Source organism: Monomorium pharaonis, chromosome 6 (assembly GCF_013373865.1).
Source record: "Monomorium pharaonis isolate MP-MQ-018 chromosome 6, ASM1337386v2, whole genome shotgun sequence".
Lineage (NCBI taxonomy): Eukaryota > Metazoa > Arthropoda > Insecta > Hymenoptera > Formicidae > Monomorium > Monomorium pharaonis.
In genome coordinates, this window is record NC_050472.1 from 17,171,783 (window position 1) to 17,195,806 (window position 24,024).

The following is a 24,024-nucleotide window of genomic DNA, read 5'->3' on the forward strand; positions in this document are numbered from 1 at the left end:
CTATATTGTTATTCGTGAGCATTACTGCCACAACGTCCTCTCACCCTGCTCCCATCCGTAGGGTCCTAGCGAATTCATATTGCGACGATCGCAGACATTTTTTGATCCTTCGAGCCGGATGTGGCACGTGCTCTCGGAGTGAACAACGCAGTCACGCATCCTATTCGTGATCGGAAAACAAGGCTCATCCATAGTGACACTCATCGAAGCGGAATCACATCACGCTTGTCTCACGCCAGCTCATCATGTCGGAATCTCAAAAGCCGAACAAGGCCGAGCGCCCGGTGACACCACGGCTGGACGTGCCGGAAGAGCGTTCATCCTCACGGAACGTGTCTCCAGTTAGGCTTTCCGCAGAGCTCACCTTGAAGGTGCAGACGCAGCTGGGCCGGCTCGCCGCGATTAAATCCATTGCGGAAATGCTACCGCAGTCTCACGAAGAGACATCTCTCGAGGAGTTGAATCAATTCTGGCTTCAGATTGAGGAAACCCACAAGGCCTTCAATAAAGAACACGCTTACTTCGAGGTCTCATGGCCGGCAGCACTTACCAATTACGAGTACTTCTCAAGGAACGCTCATCAACAGGAGATCTTGCATTACATGGCTGCACGACGTCTCATTGGCAAGCTCCGACACTCACTGACCGTTCAACCTGCTCCTGCGGAGGCAATCTCAGCGTCTAGCAAAGAACGAAGGGTGAACTCACGTCTCCCAGACCTCTCACTCCCAAAATTTTCGGGAGATTACGCAGCATGGCCTGCTTTTCGAGATCTCTTTGTGAGCATCATTCTATTCAATCAACAGCTCACAGATGTTGAGAAGCTCCATTACCTTCGCACGTCGTTAGAAGGCGCAGCAGCTCGAGCTGTCTCAGGACTTCCCATGACTGATGACTCACTCGGGCCTTCCTGGGACATACTCAAGGATAAGTTCGAGAATAAACGCCTGCTCATTCAAGCATGTCTTGATAAACTCTTTGCCAGCTCAACACCAGTGCCTAGGAAGTCGGCAGCTCAGGACAAGCTGCTCACAGAGGTCAAGGAGGCACTTAGCACGCTCGAGGCGTTGGGTGTCAAGGATGACTTGGGCGACTGCGCGGTGGTTTACCACGTCACACGGCTTCTCGATCGCGTCACGCGGGAGAAGTGGGAGAATGCGGTGTGTGCCACGCGAGAGTATCCCAAGTTCGAGAAACTCGAGGAGTTTCTAGCCTCTAACACGGAAACTCTCCAGAGGGTCGAAGCTGTTGCATCTCAGCCTGGTCCTAGCTCATCTACGGTGACCTCTAAGAAAACGACCGCTCATCAGACGTCTCAACGGAGTGACTCATCCACTGCTTCGGTCAACTCATACCCTTGTGATTGCTGCAATGGACAGCATTTTGTGGTCATGTGTACCAAGTTTCGAGAACTGTCGGTACAAAATCGACACAAGGTCGCAGTGGACAAGCGCCTCTGTTTCAACTGTCTAGGGCGCCACAGCGTCCGATCATGCAAAAGCCTGAGAGGATGCAAGAAGTGTACAGAGCGCCATCACACTATGTTACATGATGCACGCCCAACAGCCTCGTCCGCTCCGTCAAACAACGGCTCATTGGCGACGCCCTCGACGTGAAGAGATGGTGCAATCGTCGAACGTCACACACATGTCCGCTCATCCGGCTCAACGTTACTCGCCACCGCCTTGGCACAAGTCAGCTCATCAATATCTCATTTGACAGCACGTCTGCTCATTTATTCAGGCTCAGAACACCTTTGTTACGGAGAATCTCATTCGACAGCTCAACATCCCTCGTCAATACTCAGGCATTTTCATCACTGGAATTGGAGGCAAGGAGTGCTCAGATACGAGGAGTCGTGTCGCTCACTTTACGTTCAACACATTCAGACTCGACTGCCAACGTCTAGGTTCACATTCTCAAGACAGTTACATCAATCTTACCATCCTTTGAAACGGAACCGGAAGAATGGCATCTCAAACACTTGGCATTAGCCGATCCTGAATTCCTCATTCCGCGGCCGGTTGACATCCTCATCGGAGCAGACGCCTACGGGCAAATCATCAAGCCCAACATCATCAGGCATTCTCCATTTATGCCGATAGCGCAACTCTCCATTTTTGGATGGCTCGTTCTTGGACCAGTTAACAAGAAGACACATCAACGCATGCACATCAACGCATCATGCTACTATTCAATCCAACGAAGATGCTCTTAATTAGTTGTTGACAAATTCTGGATTCAAGAGGAGGTGCCTACTCATGATGTTAATCGACTCACCCCTGACGAACAGAGATGCGAGGAGCATTTTAAAATGACACACTCTCGCGATTCTTCAGGGAGGTATACCGTCCGGATTCCACTTAAGTCACCAGCAGATCTTTTGGGTGATTCCTACCACGCCGCTCATCAATGTCTTAAAGGACTACGCAAGCGACTCTCAAGGGATGCGAGCTATCAACGTCTTTATCAACAGTTTATGACTGAATACGAAACACTCAACCACATGACGAAGGCATCATCTATCTCCAGTCATCGCTCACATTTTTATTTACCGCATCATGGTGTTCTCAAGCCTGACAGTACAACAACGAAACTGCGGGTGGTTTTCAATGGCTCTAGCGCATCTACATCGGGATACTCTATCAACGACCTTATGTATACTGGAGCAAAACTGCATCTAAACATCTCAGATGTTTTACTGTGGATACGTAGACATCGTCACATTTTTGCCACAGACATCACAAGGATGTACAGACAGATCAAGATTCACGAGGATGACTGGGATTTACAACGGATACTCTGGATAGACGATCAGCTCAACGAAGTGCCATATGGGAGTATCCCGTTTGGACACGTAACGATTGGACACCGCTCGATTGGACACGCACGATTGGACACGCACGATTGGACACCGCACGATTGGACACCGCACGATTGGACACCGCACGATTGGACACCGCATTATTGGACACTGCACGATTGGACACCGCACGATTGGACACCGCATTATTGGACACCGCATTATTGGACACCGCACGATTGGACACCGCATTATTGAACACCGCATTATTGGACACCGCATTATTGGACACCGCATTATTGGACACCGCATTATTGGACACCGCATTATTGGACACCGTACAATTGGACACACACACACATTTACGTGTGTGTATGCAGATTTCTAATACAGTTTGCATGGGTTAGCGACTTGGACGGGGTGGGTGCGGGAGGGGGGGCCGAAGGCCCCCCTTGCACCCCCCCGTGTGTGTGTGTGTGTGTGTGTGTGCGTGCGAGCATTTTCTGCACCACATAGGTTTGAAACTTTCCACGCAAAACGAGATGCTCCTAAAAATACGTATATAGATATTTAAAATTCAATTTTTTTTCTGGCAAATCGAAGCTTTTTTCTGCCAGATATTTCTAAGCTTAGATAATCTGTCATATGATATATAAATGTTATTCACTAGAAGACTGCGGTGTCCAATAATGCGGTGTCCAATCGTGCTGTGTCCAATCGTGCGGTGTCCAATAATGCGGTGTCCAATAATGCGGTGTCCAATCGTGCGGTGTCCAATAATGCGGTGTCCAATCGTGCGGTGTCCAATAATGCGGTGTCCAATCGTGCGGTGTCCAATTGTGCGGTGTCCAATCGTGTGGTGTCCAATCGTGCGGTGTCCAATCGAGCCGTGTCCAATCGTGCGTGTCCAATCGTGCGTGTCCAATCGAGCGGTGTCCAATCGTTACGTGTCCAAAAGGAGGTCACCCGTGCCATATCACCTAACGACCGTCACTTATGGAACAAAGGCCGCACCGTTCTTGGCCGTGCGAACTCTGCTGCAATTAGTAGAAGATGAAGGATATAGATTTCCACTGGCGGTGCCATCCATCAGTCACGGCAGATATGTCCATGACATCTTTGGTGGTGCAGATACAGTGTAACAATTACGAGAGGTTGCACAACAACTGAAAGACCTCTGCATGGCGGGCGACTTCCCACTAGCAAAGTGGCACGCAACTCATCCCGATCTAATCAAGACTGTCACTGACAACCAAGACCAAGGCTTACCAATCACATTCGACGATTGCGCAACCAAGATACTCGGATTAAAATGGCTCCCTCAAGAGGATGCATTTGCATTTTCAACAAGGAACTCTTGCGCTAAAGGCGGACTCACAAAACGCCTCATTTTATCTGAAGTGGCTCAGATTTTTGATCCACTTGGCTTTGCATCACCTGTAGTGATCAAGGCTAAAATTCTCTTGCAGGAGCTTTGGCTGCACAAGCTCCAATGGGATGAACCACTGCCATCCCAGCTCTCAGCCAGGTGGCTCATCATCAGAGAAGAACTCACAAGTTTGGCCAAACTCTCAATACCTCGGTGGTTCAATAGATGGAGCGATTCGACGGTGGAACTTTACGGATTCTCTGATGCCTCTCAATTAGCAATGGCTGCAGTCATATACATCTCCGTCCGCAACTCAAAAGGCGCCACGATCTCACTTGTGTGCTCCAAAACCAAGGTAGCACCTCTCAAGCGACTCTCAATCCCTCGACTTGAACTCACAGCAGCTCTACTGCTTTCTCGACTCATGAAATACGTCAAAGCCACTCTACAAATGGACGTAGCGACCACTCACATGTGGACGGACTCTCTCGTGACACTCTCGTGGATCAGATCTCATGCATCGCGCTGGAAAGATTTTGTCAGGAATAGAGTAGCACAAATTCAAGAACTCACTCCAGACGCTCACTGGAGATACATCCCTGGAACATCTAATCCAGCAGATTGCGCTTCACGAGGCCTCACAACTGCTCAACTTCAACATCACTCATTGTGGTGGAATGGACCGTCATGGATACTCAAGCCAAACTCGTGGCCGTCACAACCAGCACTCACCGACAAGTTGAGTGCAACTGAAGCTCGTCCAGGTGTCTCCTTATTGGCGATTACACCAAAGGCTGACTACCACTGGGATATCATTTACAGGTACTCAAATCTCAATAAATTATTGAGGATCACAGCTCTTTGTTTCAGAATCATCTCGCGATTGAGAAAAGTCCACGACTCATCGCCTGTCATACACACCTCTCCCGCGGCTGTAGAAAGGGCACGACTCTTCTGGATTAAAGCAACTCAAGCCACGTATTTCTCTCACGAACTCAAAATGCTTCAATCTAACTCACCGTTGGCAAAAGCACACGCATTCAATCGATTAACTGCTTACATCGACGCCCAAGGAATCATTCGCGTCGGCGGACGACTCGCTCACGCGGCGCTCTCATTCGATGTAAAGCATCCTGCAATATTGCCTCGACACTCTTATCTATCATCGTTGATCATAGCTCATGCCCATCAACGGACGTTACATGGGGGCACACAGCTCACGCTCTTGTATATCCGACAACAATATTGGATTTTCGGCGGACGGGCTCCTGTCAAGTCACACATCCTGCGCTGTGTCAAGTGTGCTCGGCAGAGGGGGATCCGTGCTCATCAGCTGATGGGCCAACTACCTCTTTCTCGAGTTACGCCGGCACGGCCGTTCACTCACACAGGGGTGGATTATGCGGGACCACTCACCGTTAAAACTTGGAAGGGAAGAGGTGCCAAAACCAGTAAAAGCTGGATCTGCGTCTTTGTGTGCTTCTCAACCTCAGCAGTACATCTGGAGACGGTCGGTGATTACTCTTCCGAAGGATTCATTGCCGCCTACCAACGATTCGCATCGAGACGCGGCATTGCTCACACCTTGCATTTGGACTGCGGCACCAACTTCATCGGGGCGGATACAGCTCTCAAAAGGCTGTTTATCCAGAGTACTCAGGAACATCAACGAATCTCTCAACTGCTCTCCGAAGACCATACCCGGTGGGAATTCAATCCCCCAGCAACACCTCACATGGGTGGAAAATGGGAGGCGGTAGTAAAATCAATCAAATATCATCTACGACGCACCATTGGAGAAAACGTGCTCACCTTCGAAGAACTCGCTACACTACTTACTCAGATTGAGGCAATTCTCAACTCTCGATCTCTCGAGCCATTGAGTGACGACCCAGAAGACATATCAGCGCTCACACCAGGTCATTTTCTCATCGGAAGCTCTCTTACCACTCTACCAGAACCTTCGCTCACGGACCTGGCGATCTCAAGGCTGTCACGATGGCAACTCATCCAACAAAGAGTACAACAATTTTGGACCCAATGGTTATCTCATTATCTACAACGCCAACAAGCAATCTCAAAATGGCACCACAGGAACAATGAAGTCAAATTAGGGTCATTGGTACTCATCACCGACGAGCGGCTACCACCATGCAAATGGCCATTAGCCCGGGTAACTACCTTACATCCAGGAAAGGATGGACTCGTTCGGGTGGTGACGCTGAAAACTGCCACTACCACTCTAGTTCGGCCAGTGATCAAGCTCGCTGTTCTGCCAGTACCATCATCAGAGTAGGAATCATCAACAAGGTTGCTGATGGCGGGCGGAATGTTCAAGAATTATTGAATGTATTAATTTCGCGATCGGCTAGATGGCAGCATCCGCCGGGCGCCACGAACAAAGATTAACTAGGATCGGCGCATCGCGCACGCGTAGGCCGGCTCGGGAAGACGGGCTGTTATCGGCAGTGTGTGCTATGGCTACCGTGTGTACATACGAGTGATCGTACATGCAGGCAGTTTTTAGTGTGTTTCTCATTCCGTGGATATTCTCATTCTACGCTCTCAGGAATAATCAGTCAGCTCATTAGCAGTCACATCAGGGAACTCAAGTGCATCACCAACGTCTGCTCAGACTCACCACGTGTAGCGCAGGCCGGCGCCACGTGGGTCACACGGCTCAGGAGCATCACCTTCACCAGGCCGGTGCTCGATTAGTATAATCAACCCGAGCGAGTGAAAAGACAGCGTATCTCACAGTGAACATTGTAAGCTCAATGTAATTAAGTGCATGTAGACTCTAGGTAATGATTGGATAACAATAATTGTAACAGGAGATTAACAATTATGTAACCCTAGTACGATCAGATTATAAATTAATAATATGACCTTTAATATAATAGCGGTACTAGGAGTTGCAAACGAAGATGACGAATAATGACTATCTGAACATGAATTTTTCTGGAGGCGCGTTCTTCAATATGTCCTCCACTTCTTCGTCGAGCAGTTGTTCCTCGATGTACTCATCTATTTCCTCCAAGGTAAAAATTTGAGGATTGAAGGGATATGTTAATGTTCGGGGTTTGGTAGCTGGGAGTGGATCGTCTAAGGGTCGGGGATGGTTGTCTGTAGAGGATATCAAAAAGTTTATAGGGACGGTCGGATCTTCTATGTCAGGGATTTCATCTAAATTTGGGAAAAAACTGTCTTCAAAACTGTAAATATCCGTAGGTATGAATTCGGGCGTATTAGTGAGTTTCAATCGTTTAGTGGGAAGGAGCGGGGTGTGAGATTCTTCAACCTCTTCATTTGGCGGAGGAAGCAATTCCAAATTGAGGAACTCTTGGATTTCTCGGTCGAAATCTTTAAGCTCTTCCTCTGTTAAGGACCTTGATGATACGCGGTTTGCTGCGCGCCTACTGAGGAGAATGAATTTCATCAACCCTTTATGTTGAGGGAAGAAAAAAAATATTTTGATATTCTCGGAACTTAATAGTTAAGTCCTTACTTGGCAACGCTTCGCGTCAATGGCCTAGACGAATTAAAAGATGTTGTAGCCATTCGATCTACATTGATGAGGAAAAAAGGGAAACAATTATGAGTATCGGCTCGAAAATTAAATCTGGGGGAAACGATGTTTGCAACTATCTTGTTTCATTTTACTTTTATTTATTTGGGCAAAGGGGAGATAAAGACAGAAGGAAGTGGAGAAAGAAAGTTATGGCCTTAAGATCAATATTGAGCGCCTTGACTAGTAATTTCTTAAATGTAGAACAACGACATTCGTGCTTGGTAGACCTCGCAGTTGGTAAATGAACGCTTGCTTATTTACTATCGCACCAAAGATATATTATGAAATCGTAAAATAATTCTTAAAACGAGAAAGGAAGCGGCGATATTTGGGCGTGGCTGAGCCTCGCCGTCGGCAGATGAGCGCTTGCTCACCCACTATCGCACCAGAGATAGAATATGAAATCTTAAAGATAATTCATAAAATTAGAAAGGAAGCGGTGATATACATGCGTGGCAAAGCCTCGCAATTGGCAGATGAACGCTTGCTCACCTACACTATCGCACCAGAGATAGAATATGAAATCTTAAAGTAATTCATAAAATTAGAAAGGAAGCGGCGATATACATACGTGGCAGAGCCTCGCAATTGGCAGATGAACGCTTGCTCACCTACACTATCGCACCAGAGGTAGAATATGAAACCTTAAAATAATTCTTAAAACGAGAAAGGAAGCGGCGATATTCGGGCGTGGCGGAGCCTCGTCGTCGGCAGATGAGCGCTTGCTCACCCACTATCGCACCAGAGATAGAATATGAAATCTTAAAGATAATTCTTAAAATTAAGGATTTAAATGCAAGAATGTCGATAGTGAGCTTTAGGAAAAGGTAGAGGGAAAGAGAGACAGAGAGAGGGAGAGATCTATTGGCCTAATGAAAGAGGGTTCGATAGAAAACCCTGGCTGAGTTGCAAACACGCAGAATTATGATGGTAACTCAAAAGGACTACTTTATAGTTTGCTTTGACTCTGCGCGTCGCTTAGTATACAGTTTAAGGATATTATGTAGGCTTCTCAGAACGATAAATAATTATCATTAATTATAGTCTCAAGATTTATTTATTGTATTAATAATTATACTCTTATATGTATAAAATAGGTTTACAGGGTATTATAATAAGGCTACATGAACAAAAGCAGAAGAGAGGTGTAGTACAATAATTCGGTGTTAACGGACTTACCAAGATAGCAGTGAGGAACAGGGGTGGTTCAAGATCGAAGTTATTCTTTCAGGTTCGCTCTAAGACTCTGTTCTGCAGGACGACTATGCACACGAAGTACACGCACGAATCAAAACGGCACAAAAGCGTGTCGGTCTTAATTGCAGGGTTTATATACCCTTAGATGCACATAGATCGAGCCTCCCTTACCCCTCCATGACTATCTTAGCTAGTCGGATGCATAATGCGGCTTTTCTTTGAAGTGTACGTGACAACTGACCTCGTCGCATGGTGTAAAAATAGATCGTCCCTGATTCAACAGGATTCGCGATCTAAGTCGATCGAAAATTTACATGGTGTAATTTAAACGGTAAAAATCTTAATTTTATGGTTGCATAATCTAAATTTATAATTAAATTTGGTTATTAATCTATCGATTAATTTTCGGTTATATAATTTATGTGAATTACATTTTAGATTTTGTATAGGGGTGGTTCCAATTCGGTTAACAATTGGCGCCCAAGATGCTCGGGTAGCTTCAACGAGTTATCGCCTTACGCGCCGCAAGAATACATCAGTGAGCGTGATTATCGGTGTGAACGAACATACATGTGGTAGATACGCTACTCACGGTGTAGGTCGGCCGCAAGTTAATCAATCGAGTTAATCAATTTCGATTATTCCGTTTTCTTGAATGAATCATAGTTATTGGTGGAATGGCGTAATGGCATAGAATTATTTAAGAATTTTAAAATAATTATTGTTTACTAGTTATCGATAAGGATAAAATAAAAATAATAATAAAGTGAAACAAAACGATCGATCGTATTAGAGCATGGGCGAATATGTGCAATGGTCGATTGATTAACTTGTTTACAAAATTGATTTTAAATTATTGTTTGTCGATTAGTTTAATTTGTCGTAAATATTCACTGTTTATAAGTCTATGTATAAGTGATTCTTATTTGTTTATCCGCAATTCTAAATCTTACTACAAGATTTGCGCTTACATATTCTTAATCTACTCGAAATGATAGAGATATTTCAAACAAGAATATTTACTTCACCTGATATTTGGTTTGCTTATTATCTGGGGTCGGTTTTTCCCCAACAAGGTTTCATAATAATTCTGAAATAATATATTTGGTTTTATAAAGCCCAAATTTCTAATGTTTGTCCAAATATATGTTAAATTATTACAAATAAAAGGAGTAGTAAAAAGAAAAAGAAAAAAAATATATATATTCTTGTTTGAAGGAAGTTATTAAACAAAATATGTAAATATTTTCTTAATTATAGAACAATATTCTTTTGCGTGAAGCAAAAGTCTTAAATTTAATTTTCAGGTGATTGGAGATTGGAATGTGTACATATATATACAGGGTGATTCCAAATAACTATATGTCCTTGCATACACATATTCTTAGTAATATTCTGAGTCAACTTTTTCTTTCGCAAAAAATTATCCAGAGCTTAGATTTCTAGATATAATAAGAAATAGTTTACGTATCCTGAATCAGATACAAGAGGTAAGCAGGGGTGGCACAACTCACCGCTGCTCGCGGGCACCACGAGGCGTCTGCTGCGCTCAATAATCGATAATCATCTCAATTATCTTTAACGATGGTATTTAGTATTTTGAATCATCCGAATATTATGTAATAAAGAAATGAATAGGTGACAGAGAGAGAGAGAGAGAGAGAGAGAGAGAGAGAGAGAGAGAAAGACTGAGAGGAGAAAGAGGGGAGAAAGAACCTGTTCGAACCTGTTTACGCACGTACCATTCCGCAATCAATTGATTGTTCTCACGATCCATCCTTCAGTTTATCGGATTAAATCTTTCTTCTTTCTTCTTACATTTTATCACTTCACTCGTTTACACAGCCATACACACGCGCACACACACACACACACACTCTGTTCACTCACTTGATCGAATTTATTTACACATCAAAAAAATAGTACGAAACATTTAACTATTAAACATTACTAATCACTCGGCACGTCAAAATTACTCGAAGAAAGAAACACGTATTTACTTGACGAACACACAACACGTGTTTACTAGTTACTCGATGTCAGCTGACATCGAGCTCAGCTAAGCAAGCAAACAACTGACTTTATTGGTTATTGTGTGGTAACACTGTCGAATATGTGTCTGGGAACGCGGCAACTTAAAAATAAAAATATTGATTAATATTTGATTTACTATTATAATTTGTTGAAGAATATTGTTGCGAACGTGAGCTTCGCGAGCGTGAGCTTTGCGCGCATTGTGAGCGCAAGCTTTACGCGGAAAAATCAATATATCGATTGCTTCAGTCAGCTGAGTCTATCGGCCCCGGCGTTGCTTAGTTATGTATAAACAAATGGTTTTGTTGAGAACTTCCTGAGACGTCAACTCGTGCGGACGTGCTCGGAATAGTTGTAATCGTGTTCGCAGCTTTTAATAAAGTTTTCCTTTTTAAGTTCTCCTCTCAGTCTCTCTCTCTCTCTCTCTCTTTCTCTCTCTCTCTCTCTCTCTCTCTCTCTCTCTCTCTCTCTCTCTCTCTCTCTCTCTCTCTGTCACCTATTCATTTCTTTATTACATAATATTCGGATGATTCAAAATACTAAATACCATCGTTAAAGATAATTGAGATGATTATCGATTATTGAGCGCAGCAGACGCCTCGTGGTGCCCGCGAGCAGCGGTGAGTTGTGCCATCCCTGCTTACCTCTTGTATCTGATTCAGGATACGTAAACTATTTCTTATTATATCTAGAAATCTAAGCTCTGGATAATTTTTTGCGAAAGAAAAAGTTGACTCAGAATATTACTAAGAATATGTGTATGCAAGGACATATAGTTATTTGGAATCACCCTGTATATAAGACAATTATGTGTAGGGTGATAAAGCAAACGTATGTGTTTCACTATAAACAGAGTGGAGATTTCTTTTATTCACTATTTAACAATGTTAATTTAAACTTAATTACAGTATTTCTAGTCTTACCTATAAACAGAGAAACGACAATTAGAGTTCCCTATTATCACCTCTCTGCTTATACCGCGAATCTTGCTTCTTATGTCTGTTTCAATCAAAAATTCTTTTCCTTTCTTATTGTGTTTTACACACGTGTTCTCCTCTCCGGGAAAGTCCCTCTCTCTTCTCTCCTCGTTACTCTATCTGCCGGCGATTGGCATAAAAGGCGCGTGGTAGCATGAGCGCGGTATATTTGAACTGAAGAAAGTATACTTTCTTTACATATATATATGTGTCAGCATAAATCATATGTCGCATCTTCCGAGACTCTCGGCAAGGCCTTCACAACATCGTCTTCTAATGCTACGATTCTACTTGCAGTCAAAGTTATTAATTTATCGAGATATTACGTTATAATTTCTGGCGATTTCCTATTTGTTTATAAATCATTTTTGGGGAATTAAAATTTTCAGATGGTCTATTTAATAATTCGTTAATTTTCAGTATGCTGATACGCATATATTTATATGTACACATTCATATGCAAGCGCGACTGAGTTTTATTCCTTCCTTATCAGTTATAAGGTAGCTTTCTAGAGTACGTGTTACATATTACATTGGGCATGCATATTATAAGCGAGTTGATAAGAATAATATAAAACGACATAGTATATCATCGATACTGTATAACAATCGGTAATATATAAAAATTGACAATATATAAGAATTGATAATATGATAAGTCATATAGTGTTCATAAAAATCGGTAATGTATTGATAATAGGAATGATAATATAAGGTTATAATAATGATTAACAATAGTATTATTTAATATTTGTTAGTAATGATTAGTAGTGCTATTCCTTAACAGTACACAATGTGACGTGGCGCATTCGGGCGCACGTCACAAGGGCATAGGACCGACCGAGAGGGTTGGTCGGGGGCGACTCCTCGCCGAGCCGAGGGGGATGCGGCTGTTATTCTATTTTATTTTTATTTTTGTTTAGCTTCCGCGATACCGTTTTTCCGATTGTAGTGACAATCTTTTAAAGTAAAGGCGCCGAGTGAGGGCTCATCGGAAGAGTGTGTCAGGGGCGACGGAGGAGCAGCCGTCGCGGGAATTGCTGGGGACACTCGACAGTGGTAGGAGCGCCCCTCAAGGAGTTTCCCCGCCGCGCCGTGCATCGGGCCCCGCCGAGCGTTTCCGTCCCTGAGTTAAGGACTGACCGCGCCGAAGGACAGCGCGGAGACACGACGGCTCCTAGCAAGGATCACGCTGTGGGCACGCGCCACCGGGCTGCGGACCGGAAGAGCGGCCACCGCCATACAAACCGCCAGCCACCACGATCGGATTGGTCGCGGCCTGGCCAGCCGGACCTACCGAAACGGCGGAAAAAGGGAGCACACTGATAGAGCACGTGTTCATCACGGGCCTGTCGAGGGACGAGGCAGCGCGGCGCTGGATCGAGGATCACGCGGGAGCACGTGGATCCAGCGATTGCGAATCGAAGAGCGTCCGCGCATGCGCGACGGCTCGAGCCGGCCGGCGCGGGACAGGGGCTCCTCACTGTTCGGTTGACGGCGAGATAAGTGTGTCACAGGACGAGCCCTTGCGATTGCTTTCGACGGACAAGGACCAGGAGATTGTTGTAAGGCCATCACTCGGCAGCCACGCGGAACTTTCGTAAGATTCGGTAAGGCGACTTTCGTGCGGGACCGGATAAGGGATACCGTTTGTCGTGTTACCGGTGATCCCGAATCCGATACCGTTTTGCTGTTGCCTATGTATTAGTGTGAAGGACTCGAAGTACGCAGTAGAGTCTCGTGGCCGCACGGAAGATCGGACCGACCGGCCCGAATATTTAGTCGTTAAGTAAGTCCCTCTCGGACAAAGCCGACACCGACAGTCCTCGCGTAATTAATCGTTGCATTCTGTAATACCGCGAATACCGATTTAGACTGTATTGTAATTATTGTGATTGACGAGCGGAGAGCCCCGACGGCCTCCCGCCTCGTAGAGAAAGAATTAAGTTTCCGCATTCTCTTAGTGCCGACTTCCGGCTCCCGTCGTAACCACATCTGTGAGTTTACAAAATTTTAACAAGTGGAGTAAGATCCACGATTGTCGTCAACACAGCATTTCTTTACCTTTTACGAAATATATTTTAAAATTGCTATTTAATTAACAATTGAGTATCGATTCTTTGCTACGACCTGCCTCGATCCGAGCTCTCCATACCCCTCGATTAATAAAGAACCACGCCCCTCTACCACTTCGAGAAAAGAGCCACCGGCATTAGTGACGCTTCCTATCCAGCTACCGAATTATAGTTAATTGTTGTGCGGCGCGGAAATCCGCGCCTGGCGCCCAGAAAATTAGAGCATTTTCGGAGTTACCGTTCAAGCAGGCTACCGTTTTCGGACGTTACCGATCTCGCGAGGAAGCGTTACCCGCGAACTATTAGACAAACTATTGCTGTTAATTGGGCGTAGCTCCTCGGACCTGGCGGTTCCCGACAAAAGTTACGTCGCAACAAAAAGGTGAATGTAGATCAATTCTCATAATCACATTATTTGCATATGCAACGATGCTTAATTTCCTTGGAAATCTTGAATTTTGCGGATGATTATAGTTTTATTATTGCAGTAGTCTCGAAATATGATTTTAGTAATTTTATTATAAGAGTTATGATCTTTAATTTTTGAATATTCTTATTTCAAGATTCTTTTCGAGGACAATGTTCCCCTTTTGTGTAATTAATAATAGTATGTTAATAACCATGGATTAATCTGGAATGACCCTTTATATTTCATTAGGCCTATTCATTATCAAAATCATATTGATAATTATGCTAATATAATAATCAATGTTCGTAACAAAATTACAATGATATCTATAATCTATGAATTTGTATTTGCAATTTATTGTCCTCATTAACGAGACGTTTTAAGGAATAGGAATTGGTGGGGGTATCGTCAAGGGTAGGGTATGGTATGAATGGAGAATGTATTGTCTCGAGAATTTCGAGATATCGCGGTCTTGAATTTGGGCTGCAATCTACTCTTCTGAGCGCTTTCTTCCCAGAAGGATTTTTGAGCTTCCGAATTCGTATTTTTAAGTTCGGGGTCGTATAATATCTACATAACGACGTATGCAGTTCCTTACAACAGACCCTCAGCGTGCTAGCGACTTTGTATATTTTCAGGTCATTTTATAATGACTTTAGCGTATTTCAAAGTCATTCAAGATTACCATGAGTGCTTGGGTCTCGATATGTCGAAAGTATAACTATTATACTTTTCGTCATATTGGAATATCGTCTTAGATTGCAGATTTATTATTGGGTCATAAGGATTTGGAAAAGTAATGGAGAAGGAGGAATAATCGTCTGTCAGGAGGTTTAGGATGAGTCATCGGGAGAGTGGTTCTTGTGAGAATCTGTTAGATTCAAGGTTCCGAAATAATAAGTTCCAATGGATTCTCTTTGATGGAGGAGTCCCTCCTTTTGTTATTATAAGAGCGAGATCCAATAATATTTGATAGTCTGAATTAGGTCCAAAATTATAGTATCTAGGGATTTATTATTTTGGCCTTCTGAACGTGGTCATCCGAGTTTGATCGTATTTCTTAGGTTTGTTCTTTTATAGATAGAAGACATTAACGTGCGTTACTTATAAGGAAGGTTAGTACTGTTAGTAAAATAGTTTATATAGAGGAGAAGTGACGTTCTTGTGAGAATCTGACTCCTTTAGTCCTGAAACAGAGGAACATAGCTGAGATTTTAAAGAAAAAGGAAAAAGAAAAAAAAATTTTAAGACGACATCACACTAGCCCCTGTCCCATAACCCCAAACAAGCGAACAAAAAAAACTGCACATTGGGGGGAGGTCCTCTTAAGGGAACCTCGGTATAGCCCGATCTGGGGCCCGGGATCCCCCAGTCAGCCGCCACTCGGGGCCGCACGTTGGGCATCTTTGCAGGGTCACCCTCTTTCTTCCGCAGCCGTAACAAAATTCCTCCCGTTGTCCTTTCTCGCATTGGGAGTACCGGTGGGACCCGCCGCAATTCCAGCAGCCCGCCCTGGTACACGCGACTGCTGAAGATTCCTCCCTCGCTGGCTCTCGCATCCTCGTCCTGCCGGGATCCCGGATAGACTTCGGGTCTCCCGTCGGGGTCGCCTTCTCGCCCCTCTGCTCCTCCTTCACTGCCTGCCACCACGAGGCCGGGTCGTCCGCCCCGGTCTGTGTGGCAACATCCCAGCTGCCAGTCTGCTCGATCGGGTAGGGACCCGTCTGCGACGCTCGCTCTTCCATCGTCTTTGGTTCGGGAGTGTCGGTTCCGACACTGCGTCGCTCGCGCTGCTCCTCTCGCCACAGTTCGCGGACCACCTCCAACACTCGGGTGGCTCGCGGTGCCTCCAGCACTCTTATCTCTACCAGCGCCGCCGCCAAATGAAATTCAACATACCGTCCCTGCATGTTCTTCGGGACGATGTGCAGGATGTCTGCAGCGGTAATCTTCAGTGTCGAAGGGATCCCACGGACGGACACAAGAAAGAATAACACAACACAAAAATATCAGTCTACCTCGACACAATGATACGGTTTAAGGTCTTTTATGTGGACTTTTCCCGCTCCTGAGTTATCCAAATTTGATAACTCGTATATCACGGGAGATAGGATTTTCGCAATTGTAAAGGGGCCATGAAATTTCGGTGACAATTTCGCGGCAATATTCTGAGATGCCGAAGAAAGCGTGTGCTGTCGCCGTAATACCAACTCCCCCACCCCAAAGGATCTGTCATGTCTCCGCGCGTTGTAATAAGTCGATTGTTTTTGGTAAGCGAGCTCTAGATTTTCGTTAACCCACCCGTGCAGGGCCTGCAGGTCTTTCATTCGCTTTGACCACTCCCCCGCTTCGCTTTGTTGTACCTCGGTAACATCTTCACAACGACGACGTACCGTACGGGAAGGCTCTAATTCTTGACCGCAATTTAAGAAAGCTGGCGACGTTTCTATCGACGAATGATGCGCGGTATTGTATGCGAAGCGAAAATCGCTCAAATGTACGTTCCATTCTCTATGATCTCTATCAAAAAATGCGATAATCATCGTCTTCAGAACGCGATTCACTCTCTCCACGGGATTGGCTTGTGGATGATATGGCGGAACGGTAGTGTGCTTTATTCCGTAATCGTCGGTAAAAGAACGCAGCGTACGATTAATAAATTCTGTCCCGTTGTCTGTGAGCAGAAATTTCGGCGTTTCCCATCGCGCAATTACGAGATCTTCTAATGCCTCCCGTATTAATTTTCCATTTGCTGCTCTTAACGCACGGCATTCTACTAATTTTGTAAATAAATCTTGGATGATTAAAATATATGCGAAACCTGATTTGCTACGCGGGAGCGGTCTCATAATATCGGCTGCGATAACGGTCTACGGGACTTCTACGACTCGACGACCCATGAGCCCAGCAGGGCTCGCCTGCTCGACTTTTGTGCGTTGGCACGTGTCGCACTCTCCAACGTAAGACGCGACGTCTCTGAACATGTTAGGCCAGTAGTATGCAACGATCAATCGATGGTGGGTCTTTTCCACCCCTAAATGGCCTACCTGGGGATCGTCGTGCGCCTCCCGAAGAGCCTTTTCCCGCAATTCCGACGGTAACACTAATTTCAACTCATTTAAGTCGTCGACCACGGCAGATGTTGTGGCACGCGGCCGCGAATAATATAATTGTCCGTCCTCTATTTTCCAATCTAGAAACCTATTCGGAGTTTCGGATACGTCGCGAACTCGCTCGAGATATCAGCGGTCACGTATGTCGTCGGGAATCTTAACATCGACAACGGCGGTAAAGGGAATCTCGGTGTCACTCTCAAACATCCGGCATAACGCGTCAGGCACATGATGTAAAGCACCTTTTCTATGTACGATCTCATAGTCGTATTCTAAAAGCTCCAGCGCCCAACGAGCTAATCGGCCTGTCGGATTCTTTAAATTGTGTAACCACCTTAAACTACTGTGGTCCGTTATTACCGTAAATTTATTCCCTTCTACGGTCGGAATTTCTGAATAGCCCACACAACCGCTAAACATTCTTGTTCCGTTACATGATAAAGTCGGAGCGGACGCCAATCGATCGCGGATCTGCGCGAACGCGCGTTTCTGCTCCTCTCCCCACTCCCAGCGTTGCGCTTTCTTTAGCAATCGAGTCAGAGGCTCACTTACAGTCGCGAAGTGCGGTATAAATCGACGATACCACGATGACATGCCGAGAAAACGTCGTAATTGCTTGAGGTTACGCGGCGCCGGATATTCAAAGATCGAACTTGTGAACGGCAAAATTCACACTTCTCGGGATTTATCGTAAGACCGGCAGCCGTGATTTTGCCGAGAACGCGCTCTAGCCAATCTAAATGTTCTTCGAACGTGGGCGTAACAATCACGATATCATCTAAATACGCGAACGCATGCGGTTCCATGCTCTGGCCCGATCAATTTATCTAAAAGACGCTGGAACGTCGCGGGAGCTTTGGTTAATCCGTACGGCATTCTCGTGAAATGATAAAGTCCTTTCCCGGGGACGCTGAACGCAGTGATTTCTCGACTATTCTTCGCCAAGGGTATTTGAAAGTACGCCTGGCTCAGATCAATCGTAGAAATGTAACGCGCCGACCTCAATTTATCCAATATACCATTCATATTTGGTAATGGATACGCGTCCTTTTTTGAAACGCTGTTAACTTTGTGAAAATCTAGACAAAATCGATATTTTCCGTTTGGTTTTTGTACCATAACGATTGGATTAGACCACTCACTAAACGACGGCTCGATAAGTCCGGCCGTTAACATTTTATCAACCTCCCCGCGAATCGCTTCCTGCACTTTAGGTGAAACTAAATAACAACGCTGTTTAATAGGGGCGTTTTGACCAACGTTGATTCTATGCTCCGTAAGAGAAGTGACACCGGGATCGGTAAACGCGACAGGTATCTTATTTTCTAGAAACTGTTTCAACCGATTTTCCGGGTCGGGAGTTAGCTCGGACAGTCCACAGCAAACGCAAACGTTACCATTATCGGTAGAATCAAAGGAACGACGCTCCCAAGGTCGGTTCGAAAAATACCAGCCCCGCGACGCAAAATCCAATCCAATATCAAATGCGCAGAGAAAATCCATCCCTGCAATGCACGAAACGGCAAGGGCCGGCAATAGGCACACGGTAACCTCACGCTGTAAGTCGTGGAGTAAAAGCGTAAGCGAAACTTCCTCTCTAATTTCCGTTATTTGTCCGTTCGCGTTGCGAATCCGGAGACCGCGCGCGCCCGCCGTCGGCAACGCTAATTGTCGCACGATTTTAATACCCTCGTCCCCAAAAATCGGGAAACAGAGACCTTTCGGGTGGCGTGGGGTTGCGAAACCGTGAGCGAGACTCGTAGCTCGCCTCCACTCGAATGGCCAGTGTCTCGAAGGTCACGAAGTCACGGAATTCATCGCGGCGCATGGCCATCTGCAAGTGCGGCTGCATGTTACGATGAGCGTAATTAAGCTGCTCCACGACAGTCCACGGGGGACTCAAACGCTCAAAGAAAGATTGTATGCAGGAGAGGTATTCCGCGACCGGCTCCTGTTCCCCTTGCACGCGTCTCAAAATCTCGTCCCGCAACGCGAACTGAAAGTCCGGGTTACCAAAACGCGCACGCCACGCGGCTACAAACTCTTCCCAAGTTCGCCATCCCGCGCGCCGATTCCTAAACCAATATAGCGCGGGTCCCGTCAGAAAAGGTGGCAAGCATTTAAATAACTCTGCGTCCTCGATCGGACACATAGTACGACCCTCCTCAATACGATCGAGAAAGACCTCCGCGTCACTGCCGCGCGATCCCGAAAACGAGGAATTCCACCTACGCAATGTGTGGTACATATCCATAGCGACATTTCGTTTAGGCGAGTACGGGAGCGAATCACGAGGGCGAGGGAGCGGAGGGGATGCGACGGGCTCCAGCTCGGCAACGTCATCTTCGTCGAATCGCCCCGGGCTGTCGGGCCGCACGTCCGCGGGTGGCGACAGGTGTAATAAGGTGGACGTGCCCTCCCCCGCGCTTGTCGAGGCTATCGGCGCCACCGGAATACCAAGCTCGAAGCGCAATAATCTGTCGCGTAAAACGGTAACTTCGCCCTCGCTCTCCTGACCCCGCTGTGACAACTCCTCCCGCAATTGTTCCGCCGTTAACTTGTAAATCGCGTTCGTCCCTCCGACATCTCGAAATTATTATTCAAACTTAACAAATATCCCTCAAGGGTATAAGAACACGCGGGCTTGCCGTGGACCCTCCGCCACGACCTTCGCTAATAACGCTAAGCCAAGTGAACGACCACTCGGGACAACAAACCTTGAATCGACCTGTATTATCGCAAATAAAATTCAAACCGATCGGTATCAGTTAGTAACAGGCGTCCGAATTTTCACGCAAAGTCGGACTACGGAGAGGCTCTCAAGGCGACACGCGCGAACGTAAACACGACGCGGAGCACCGAAGTAGAGAGAGATAGCGAGACTCGAACACGCAGCAATCACGCGGTCAGGCAATCAGCACAGCTCAGACAACGAACCAAATTCCTCAAGTATTTAATAATCGCGGCACCGAAATTACATGAGCCCGAAAATATCAAACGCAAAAGGGCAAAATCCGCGACACGCACAATTTCACTTTTCTGAAAAAAAATATAGATTAGCACAAATATCCGCTCACCAAAAATCAGAACACACTAAAATATAGCACAAAGAAATACACAATGAAATATCACACATAAAGAAAATTCGACATGCACAACGGTATAGATCTCTCGCCCTTCCGAACCCGCCGAAAGTAATAAGCAAAAGATTTTATTTACTTTATTTTTACAAGGGGCCCCACGTCGGGCGCCAAATTTGTAACCGTCGCTCGCGAGCGACGGCCAACTTCGCCTCCGTCCCTGGTCATCGCCGCTCGTCGCTCCTGCTGTGCTCTGATTGATGTATTGGTGTCTTACAGTGTTTCAATTCCATATTACATCTATTGGTGAATTATCGTTTTATTTTGATCGCCCAGCATAGCAGCTGCGATCGGGATGGTCGACAACTAAGATATTGAGTTGCACGCGCGGTATTCGTACTATCTTTCTCATTTCTTGCCTATTTATTATATGTATCTATCGATTTCGCTTTCGTCGTGCGCGGCGCGTGTCTTCTCATTTACCCGCGCTTCTTCTTTTCTTTTTAGTACAATTATTATACATTATTATTTAAATCATACATATATATATATATATTAATTTATCATATATTTTAAATCAAGTAAGCGTCATATCTTTTGCTTATTCTTCCATTACATATTATATGCTCATTTTTCTTTGTTTTCGGGCAATCCTTGTAACCTTGTTTTTAATCAATCTCTGTTAGTCAGATATTTATTTATTTTTATTTTTATAAACCGCTCTTGCGCGCACATTTACCGAGTTTAGCATCGGCCGGTTATTTTTGTATATATTTGCGTATACATACACATCATCGTCCTTCTCTCTCTCTCTCTCTCACTCTTTCCTTTCTCTTTTCCTTCCATTTCTTGTCTGCTTCCATACATTGCTACATATTACGTGTTATACACCACATCTTTACACTAAGCATTCGCGATGAGTCAGCCGAAATGCTCTAAATGCAAGCGTTTTCTTTCACGCTCGGGCAAGTGCACCCGCTGCGTGCGTTCGAGGTCTGTCCTCTCTGCCGTCGCTTCCGTCTCCATGACTGCTTCTGGTGGCCTCTCTTCCTCGTTTTCCGACGGATCGGCTGCCCGTGGAGGCGGCCGGGCACGGCTCCGGCTTCGGCGACTCCGAGAACTCCTGCCCACGGTGGTCCCGCGTCGTGTCCCCCGAGGTCGGGATCGAGAGCGGCCCCTCCGACGTCCACCTTCGCCTCCCTGTCTGCCAGACTTGCTGACTTCGACTCACGCCTTGGCCTCCTGGAGCGACTGGAGCTTAAACTGGATGCTCTCGCCGCAAGGCTGACTAGCATTGAGACGGCACTGCAGCGAATCCCTGATGTCGAGACCCGTATTGAGGGGCTAGCTGCTGATCTTGGATCCTTGGAGGTGCGTTTGGCTGCACTCCGGGAGCGCTGTGACGGTCTGGAGGTGTCCTGCGCTTCGCGGGTTTCTGTTGCCATGTCGGCCGATCTTTCGAATCAGTTCGAGCGAATGGTGAATGAGAAACGCGACCTTGAGCTGATAATCTTCGGAGTTCCGCAGCTTCCACTAGAGGAGTGTTCGGCCACTGTCTTGGCCGCTGCTTCTGCCCTTCAAGTATTGCTTTCTCCCTCGGAGATCGTCAGTGCTCGCAGGATTCCTGGTCTGCGCGATGGCTCCACGCGTCCCATTGTAGTGAGCCTGTCAACTACTGTTCGTCGCAATGAACTTCTAGTTACGGCTCGACGTCGTCGTGACTTTTCGATTACTGACGTTGTTGGGTCGTGGCCGCTCTCCAGAATAGTCTTCGGCGACCGGCTACCGCGGCCGAGCGTCGTCTTTACTCGGAGGCTTGTCGGGTTGCGGGACTGCATGGGGTGAGATATGTCTGGATGAGGCAGCACATAATTCCGGATGGCTGAGGGTTACCCAGCGTATCGCTTCACTTCGGAGGAATCTTTCCTATCCACTATTGGAGTCTCTTTGGCTGCCCCATCTGCGAGCGTCCCGGGTCAGTCGATTTCTGCATCCTCGTCTGCTGCGTGACGGTCGAGTCCGACTGCGTCCGCACCCCCGCGTTTGTCCGGCCGATTGCTGTGAGTCTCTCATGTTAATGCTCGCTCGTTGGTACCCCATTTTTCGGAGATCAAAGACCTGATCTCGCTAAACGAGCTCGACGTGCTTGCCATCGGGGAAACTTGGCTGCGGGATCATATCGAGTCGGATCTGATTGGCCTACCGAACTATGCTCTAGTCCGATCTGATCGGGCCTTCGGCTCTCGCGGCGGTGGAGTGGCGTTATACGTGATCGACTCGCTGTCGTTTTCAGTAATCGATCTGCCTGCATCTCCTCCTGACACACGCGTCGATATATTGGCGGTCTCTCTGCGTCTGGGCACAAAGCGCTTGGTCGTCGTTTGCGTGTACCGGCCTCCTTGTTCACCGCGGTCGGATCTCGATTTTATTGAGACGTGCTTGAGTTGCGTCGCGAGCGTTGTTTGCGATTTCATTTGTATGGGAGATTTTAACGTCAACATGCTTAGCACCTCAGATCATAACATCGAGATCCTAAACGATATCATGTCTCACCTCTCTCTCAGGCAGATTATTTCAACTCCCACGCGTATCTTGGGCAACTCATCGACTCTTATTGACCTTGTCATGATCTCTCCTGGGATTGATGTGGCGGAGTCGGGAGTGGTGAATGACATTGATATCAGTGATCACCTCGCTGTATATGCGACTTTAAGATGCACGCGGCCTCGTAAACATTCGCGGGGCATTCTTTCTCGGAACCTTCACGCTATTCAGGCTGATGTCCTTGAGTCTGAGCTGAACATGATCGACTGGTCACCTGTCTTCGATGCTGCACATGTTGACGTTATGGTTACTCATTTCGCATCATCACTACTTACAGTCTTCGACCGTCTTGCACCTCTGATGTGCAAGCGAGCCTCATGCCGTCCCTCGCCTTGGCTCAATGGCGGGGTTAAAAAATTTATATCCCTAAAGCGCCGCGCTCTCCACAGATTCAGACAAACTGGTTTCGCGGTTCACTGGGCTAGTTACAAGCATTTTCGAAATGAGGCTAATTTTGCGATTCGCAGAAAGAAGAAGGTTTTCCTATCTCGCTCACTCTCCGTCTCCTCTCCCCGTCATTTCTAGCGTAACCTCGCCATCCTTGGCGGCTCGCTCCCCTTCATCCCTCTCCTCTCTTCCTGCGCACCTCCTCAGTCCCTCTCTCTTGAATGACTATTTCATCGATTCTTTACCTGTTCCTCCTCACTCACCTGCATTATTAACACGCTCATCCTCCTCTCCTCTTTCCATTCCCGTAAACTTCAGTTCTTTTTCGTCTATCTCTCCTCGTGAGTTGTACAATATCCTCAAACACATCCGCCTCACATCCTCTGGTCCCTTTGACATCTTTGA

At 46.3% G+C, this 24,024-nt stretch overlaps 3 protein-coding genes across 3 annotated transcripts; all 3 read left to right on the plus strand.

The window, feature by feature from the left end:
- Positions 1 to 245: 245 nt before the first annotated feature.
- LOC118646364 lies at positions 246 to 1,616 on the plus strand. The gene has a single exon (XM_036289063.1). The coding sequence runs from the start codon at positions 246 to 248 to the stop codon at positions 1,614 to 1,616; it is 1,371 nt and encodes a 456-aa protein (XP_036144956.1).
- Positions 1,617 to 1,620: 4 nt separating this feature from the next.
- On the plus strand, positions 1,621 to 3,945 carry LOC118646365. Its single transcript, XM_036289064.1, has 5 exons — positions 1,621 to 1,694; positions 1,744 to 1,831; positions 1,910 to 2,165; positions 2,223 to 2,847; positions 3,762 to 3,945. The coding sequence occupies exons 1-5, from the start codon at positions 1,621 to 1,623 to the stop codon at positions 3,943 to 3,945; spliced, it is 1,227 nt and encodes a 408-aa protein (XP_036144957.1).
- A 39-nt stretch (positions 3,946 to 3,984) lies between these two features.
- Positions 3,985 to 6,867, plus strand: LOC105839001. Its single transcript, XM_012684984.2, has one exon. It carries the CDS (start codon positions 3,985 to 3,987, stop codon positions 6,466 to 6,468), a length of 2,484 nt encoding a protein of 827 aa, XP_012540438.2. The 3' UTR covers positions 6,469 to 6,867.
- The last annotated feature ends 17,157 nt before the right edge of the window (positions 6,868 to 24,024 follow it).

What these genes read in the sequence shown, in the direction of transcription:
- LOC118646365 (XM_036289064.1), top strand. Translation starts at nt 1,621, where the DNA reads ATGGTGCAATCGTCGAACGTCACACACATGTCCGCTCATCCGGCTCAA. An exon ending in TCGCCACCGCCTTGGCACAA is followed by an intron (nt 1,695 to 1,743) that starts GTCAGCTCATCA and finishes TCATTTATTCAG; the next exon opens with GCTCAGAACACCTTTGTTAC. An exon ending in TTTCATCACTGGAATTGGAG is followed by an intron (nt 1,832 to 1,909) that starts GCAAGGAGTGCT and finishes GCCAACGTCTAG; the next exon opens with GTTCACATTCTCAAGACAGT.
- LOC118646364 (XM_036289063.1), top strand. Translation starts at nt 246, where the DNA reads ATGTCGGAATCTCAAAAGCCGAACAAGGCCGAGCGCCCGGTGACACCA.
- LOC105839001 (XM_012684984.2), top strand. Translation starts at nt 3,985, where the DNA reads ATGGCGGGCGACTTCCCACTAGCAAAGTGGCACGCAACTCATCCCGAT.